At 51.0% G+C, this 6,395-nt stretch overlaps 1 protein-coding gene across 1 annotated transcript; it reads left to right on the forward strand.

Annotated features, from left to right (window-relative positions):
• The first annotated feature begins 5,480 nt into the window (after positions 1-5,480).
• LOC137166557 (olfactory receptor 11H6-like) lies at positions 5,481-6,395 on the forward strand. Its single transcript, XM_067568329.1, has one exon. It carries the CDS (start codon positions 5,481-5,483, stop codon positions 6,393-6,395), a length of 915 nt encoding a protein of 304 aa, XP_067424430.1.

A 6,395-nucleotide genomic window follows, 5' to 3' on the forward strand; every position in this document is an offset into this window, starting at 1 on the left:
TTTATTTTTGAGAGATCATTTCTATAAGAAACCAGACCTCAGCTTATCAGAGAGGGGATGCATATGCCACGTGAACTGTGTATTCCATCGAAAGAGGTCACATCCTGCACACTCATGAAACATTGCGTCCGTAAATAAGTTACAGACCAAGGGCCAAAATCCCCTTTGAAGTCTGTGCAGCCGGCTGCTGTAAATCCATTAGCTCCATTAGACTAGATGGATCATATTCCTAGCCGGTGTAAATCAATGTACAGTTGTTGCATTGCAGCCAGTAGACCAAATCCCCAGCTGTAAACCTGCACGGCTCCATTGGAGTCAATGGCTGAGATTCCCAGTTGATGGTATTCAGTGTGTTCTGTAAATATTTTACATCAGATGAGGATATGACCTTGAGAATTTCCGGTAAAAAAATTTCCTATGAATGATTTCAAACCCTGGAGAAAAAATCACAAAGATCATAATCTTCTTCTAAGGAGAAAAATATTGAAAAATGTTGAAAAAAATTATGTAACATAAATAACTCTTAACTGGAATGAAGATTTTATTATAGAATGTTCCTCTAAATTAATTGGATATTCTAATATTTTATGGCTTCTCCTTTTCTGTCTTATACAAATATACAGCTTATTTGTATTTCCCATAGGACAAGTCAGCAACATGTTTTCATAAAATTCAGTTTTACTTTTACCGAGAATTAGGGGGGTTGGATTGTTTGTTTGTTTTAATAGATAAATCCATTTATATTTATATATTTATAGGTTCAACTAACGTTGTCTTTAATTGTCTATTCCTGAAATAAAAATGTATTTATACAGATCTCAAATGATATTTACTTTACTTTTCAGGAGAAGAACGACATGAAAGAACCAGATTACCGTCTCCGTGAGATAGAGCTGTTGGCCACGATTTTCAGTCTTTCCATTTTAGATACTTATAAGATATCCATAACAGAGTATCTGAGTGCCTCACAACCCTTAGTCCTCCCAACACCCGTGTGTGATAGGAAAGTGCCACTGTCCCTCTTCTGCAGAAGGGGAACTGAGGAAGAAAGAGATTAATTGACTTGCCCAAAGTCACAGAAGAAGTCCCTTGAGCATGAGGGAAATGACCCCAAGTTCTTGACAGTACCAGGGAGCAGCGGGAAGATGGTGAGTCTCTTCTATGCGGTGCGGACACCACTGTTCAACCCACTGATCTACAGCTTATGAAACAAGGAGATGAAGGAGGGTCTGAGGAGGACACTATTGGGGGGGCTGTAGGGGGTTCTGCTCTGGCCCCGGTCTGCAGCTGCAGGGACAGGCCCTTCAGGGGATCATAGAATCAGAATCATAGACTATTAGGGTTGGAAGGGATCTCAGGAGGTCATCTAGTCCAATCCCCTGCTCAAAGCAGGACTGCCTGCAATTAAATCATCCCAGCCAGGGCTTTGTCAGGCTGGGCCTTTAAAACCTGTAAGGATGGAGATTCCACCACATCTCTCGTGTTGTCAGATGTTGGCTGTGTGTGTGCTCTCCCAGTGTTTATGCTGTCCCCGCTCTGCGCACAAAACCAGTCCATCACACCACAATTGGATTATCTAATAAGTCCACAGATCCCTTTCAGCAACGAAGGCACCGGGCCAGATTTATTGTCAAAAGAGCACGGTAAAAAGCGTATTATCCATGCTACAAGGACACTTAATACATGTATGCCTCTGACAATGGTGCTGGCTCAGTAAATGGCGGGACTTTCTGTTCCTCATTCAGCCAGACAAAGACACTCCCTTTGAGACCCCCCTTTCATACACTAATGCAAACACGTTGTGTATTGCCCGTCTGATGTGTAGTTGCCGCTCTCTGAAGTAGTAAAGATGCCACCTTTTATCTTGTACCAGATGGTTCGGCCAAAACATCTCTATCCATTGTATTGTCACTCTGAGGGGTCAGTGAGCCCTCGTTATCTTTGGGGTACTGGGATGTTCTGGCACCTTTCTGGAATGTGCTGTTCCTAGTGGTTCTTTGCACTGTGTGTGTAATGCTAGCTCAGGTTTTCCCAGTTCCTGTGAATTTACAGGCAGGCTCACTGCCTGACTCCTGCTAACTTTCCTTTTTTGCAGCAGGGCTTGACCTGGTTCTATCATCACCTTGGTTGTCTCATCAAAGAGCCATTTTTTATACAGCAGGTGACCCTGATAGGCCATGCAATATGCTGTGTGTGTTCCCCCAGCAGGACTGGAGCCAACAACCCCTGGCGGGGGAAGATCTCATATCCCAATGCCCATCCCGTTAGTCTGCAGGAGAGAAGAGTGGGGGGATTTGATAGCCTCAACTACCTGAAAGGGGGTTCCAGGGAGGATGGAGCTAGGCTGCTCTCGGTGGTGGTAGGTGACAGAACAAGGAGCAATGGTCTCAAGTTGCAGTGGAGGAGGTCTAGGTTGGATACTAGGAAAAATGTTTTCACTAGGAGGGTGATGAAGCACTGCAATGGGTTACCTAAGGAGGTGGTGTAATCTCCATCCTTAGAGATTTATAAGGCCCTGCTTGACAAAGTCCTGGATGGGATGATTTAGTTGGAGTTGGTCCTGCTTTGAGCAGGAGGTTGTACTAGATACCTCCTGAGGTCCCTTCCAACCCTCACCTTCTATGATTCTATAAGTCTTTCGTATCTTCAGTGGTGAGGCCACATCTGGAGTAGTGTGTCCAGTTTTGGGTCCCCCACTACAGGAAGGACATGGACAAATTGGAGAGAGTTCACCGGAGGGCAATGAAAATGTTTAGGGGGTTGGAGCACACGACTTATGAGGAGAGGCTGAGGGAACTAGACTAGTTTAGTCTGCAGAAGAGAAGAATGAGGGGGGATTTCAACTACGTGAAGGGGTCTTCCAGAGAGGATGGAGCTAGGCTGTTCTCAGTGGTGACAGATAGCAGAAGAAGGAGCTGCGGTCTAAAGTTGCAGACGAGGAGGTCTACTTTGGATATTAGGAAAAACGTTTTCACTAGGAGGGTGGTGAAGCACTGGAATGGGTTACCTAGGTGGAGTAGCAAGTGAGAGCCTGAGACATGAGGCCTAGGAGGTAGCAGGCCTGAGGCCTGAACTAAAGTAATGGTCAATGACTGCTGTAGGAAAGCAAAGTTAGCAGGAGTCAGCCGGTGAGCCTGCCTGTAAGTTCACAGGACCTGGGAAAACCTGAGCTGGTATTACACACACAGTGCGAAGAACCACTAGGTACAGCATGTTCCAGGAAGGTGCCTTGCTGGAGGCAGAGTGTGTGTTTTTGCACAGAGGGTAGCAGAGCAAACCGAGAGTGCGGGCGAGGAGGCTGACTGGCATCTCAGTCCTTTTTGAGCAGCCGCATTTCAAGATTGTTCCCTGGGTCAATGTGTTCTCACACGTGGGTCCAGACAGCAAAGCTCTGCTCTCCTTTTCTCTGCTGTCTGTCAGGAGCAAGCCTGGTGGTGTCAAGATACAGATACTTGTGCAACTGGGACCAAATTCGTGGCAACATAGTCCTGTGTTACGGACCACACGCCCTTCCCCCAGCCAGGGATAGAACCCAGGAGTCCGAGCCCTCCGCTTGTTCTAAACCTGCAGAGACCTTGTGGTTTATGTCTGACGCTCCTAAAAACTTCAAGGTTTCAGCTAGTCACCGGCAAAGGTGAGGAGGGGAGTCACCTCCCCCTGCAACAACATTCTGGTTTTGGGGAGAGGGGGGTTGTTTGTGTTGTTGTTGTCTTGGTCTGAAGCACTGGGACAGCCCTGGCTGGAGATAGGACAGTGGGTGGGGTGGACCAGGGCTCGGAGGTGGCACCAAGTCAAACACTCAGGTGCTCGACTGGCTGCGTCTTGCTCACATGCTCCGGGTCTAACTTTCCCCAGCTCAGACTGGCAGTGACCGTGGGATTGTTCAGCCTTCCTCTGCAGCCCGTGGATGGGGGTCAGTTGCCAGGATTAGCTGGCTGTATCTCCTTTAATCGTTTCCTTGAAATCGTGTGAGCCATAGGGACTGGTGCACAGCAGTCCCTGCTATTGTCCACCTGCGGCACAGAACAGTTTAGCTAACTGAGGTTTGTAATACCCTTGGTCTAATTTCAGTTGCTAGGCGGTGGCCTCAGATATACAGACGTTGAGACACGATGAGCTGCCGGTCCCTTCTGGGGACCCCACTGCCCTCTGAGTGCTGGAAAAAGAACCCAGGAGTCCTGGCTCCCAGGCCAGCCCTCTGACCACTAGACCTCACTCCCCCTGCCTGGGCTGTGTCAACTCTTGGCAGTAATGAAAGATGTTGTTTTTCCCTCCCGTATCTTTCATGGGAGTTAGAGCCATTTATTTAACCATGGAGACCAGACTGCAAATCCCCTGGGGAATTAGCTTGTTTTGATGTCTGAACATTTCTCGCTCTGGGTATTGATGATTTGGGGCCGCTGGCAGACCCAATTACAGAGCTGAGAGGAGTTTGCTGCTGGGACCTTGGATGGACTTGGGAGGGGTCTCCTCATCCTGAGCCCCACTCCGTACAACCCCCCCCAAAGCCAGGCCCCTCACCCCCATGCCCGGTTCTCCTTGGGAGATGTGTGTGGCGGGGAGGACTGTGTGTATTTTGTGGAGGGTTGTATGTGAGGATGGGGGAAATTTGTGTGGGGTGGTTGGGTGGGGTGGCTGGGAAGATGGGGGCTCTCCCTTTCACTCCCCTGAGTGCCCACATGTTATTCAGTCATCAAATCCAGATCCAGCTGCTCCTACATGCCCCAGAGACCGTGTCCCAGGGACCCAGCAGAGCAGAGAGCAGATATCAGCCCCCTCTCACCTTCCTAACAGAGGCGGAGAGAAGAGGCTGAGATCTCACAGCCAGGTGGGTTTTCCCAGACAGCTTCTTTCTTGCTTCGATTCCTTCCCTGGCTGCTTCACGGTTCGGTCGCCCGCCCCTCCTTGCCCAGCTGCCCACCTGGCCATGCACACAGGATTGCTGGAAATTAGCAGGGGGTTTCTAACAGATGAGGGGGGACGTTCTGCCTCCCTGTCGGAGTTTGGGGGGGTGAACAATTTTCTTCGTTTTCAGGGTGGGCTGGATAACTGTCTGAGTGCGATTGTTGGATGGGGTTGCTTGGGAGGATGGGGGCAAAGCTTAGCAGCCCTGGGGCTCATTTCCAGTGATTCTCCCACATTCTCAATGCTCATGCTTCAGGGTTCAGCTGTCCATCGGCAGGGGACAGGAAGGGATTTCCACCCCGCTGCCCCGTGTATTTGGCGAGTGCTTGGGTTGTTTTTTATTTTTTGGGGGGCAGGGTGTTAAATCTTGTTCCTCTGAAGCCCCAGGCAATGCCTGGAGATGGGACATTGGATGGTGGGACAGGTGGCTGGGGAGGAGTTTGGGATGTGATGTGTATAAGAGACTGGCTGTGACTCCTGTAACCACTAGACCCTGCTCCCCTCCCAGAGCTCTGGGCAGAGCCTTGACGTCCTGTCGATTGCTTCCTTTCATCTGCAGGCATCCCCAACCCCCAATGAATCCAGCCAACGGCACCAGCTCAGTGACCAAGTTCATCCTGCTGGGTTTCCCCTCCCTGAGCCAGCTGGGCCGGGATCTCACCTGCGCCCTCCTCTCCTTCATCTATGCCGGGACTCTGGCCGGCAACCTGAGCACTGTGTGGACCGTGCTGCGGGACCCCCGCCTCCAGCGCCTGCCCATGTACATCCTGCTGGGGAACTTCGCCTGGCTGGAAGTTGGCTACATCACGACCACTGTGCCAAGGATGCTCTTCGACCTCATGAACCCCGATGTCCCCATCTCCTTCCATGCCTGCTTCATGCAGTTCTACGTCTTCTATTCCATGAGCACCACCGAGTGCTTCCTCCTGGCAGGCATGGCCTTGGACAGGTACCTGGCCATCTGCCACCCCCTGCGCTACCCTGTCCTCATGTCCCCACAGAGCTCCTGGCTGCTGGTGGCCTCCTGCTGGCTCGCCGGCTTCCTCTGGTTCATAGGGCCCGTCGCCCTCATCTCCCAGCTCTCCTTCTGCGGCCCCAACACCCTGGATTATTTTGTCTGCGACCCAGGCCCGTTGCTGGCTGCCTCCTGTGCCCCAGCTCCCTGGACCGAACAGACCTACTCCACCATGAACTACCTCATCATCTTCACCACCTTCCTCTTCATCCTGACCTCCTACGGGCTAGTTATCAGGGCGGTGCTGAGGCTCCCTGCAGGGGCCGGGCGGCACAAGGCCTTCTCCACCTGCACCTCGCACCTGGCCATTGTGGGTCTTTTTTACGGCTCTCTCCTGGGCGACTCAGTAACCAGTGGGAAGGTGGTGACTCTCTTCTACATGGTGGGGACCCCCTTTCTCAACCCGCTGATCTACAGCCTGCGAAACAAGGAGATGAAGGAGGCTCTGAGGAGGACCCTGCTGGGGGGGCGGTAG

Source organism: Emydura macquarii, unplaced genomic scaffold, assembly GCF_026122565.2.
Source record: "Emydura macquarii macquarii isolate MOO-44397 ecotype Brisbane River unplaced genomic scaffold, CSIRO-AGI_Emac_v2 contig_2889, whole genome shotgun sequence".
Taxonomy (NCBI): domain Eukaryota; kingdom Metazoa; phylum Chordata; order Testudines; family Chelidae; genus Emydura; species Emydura macquarii.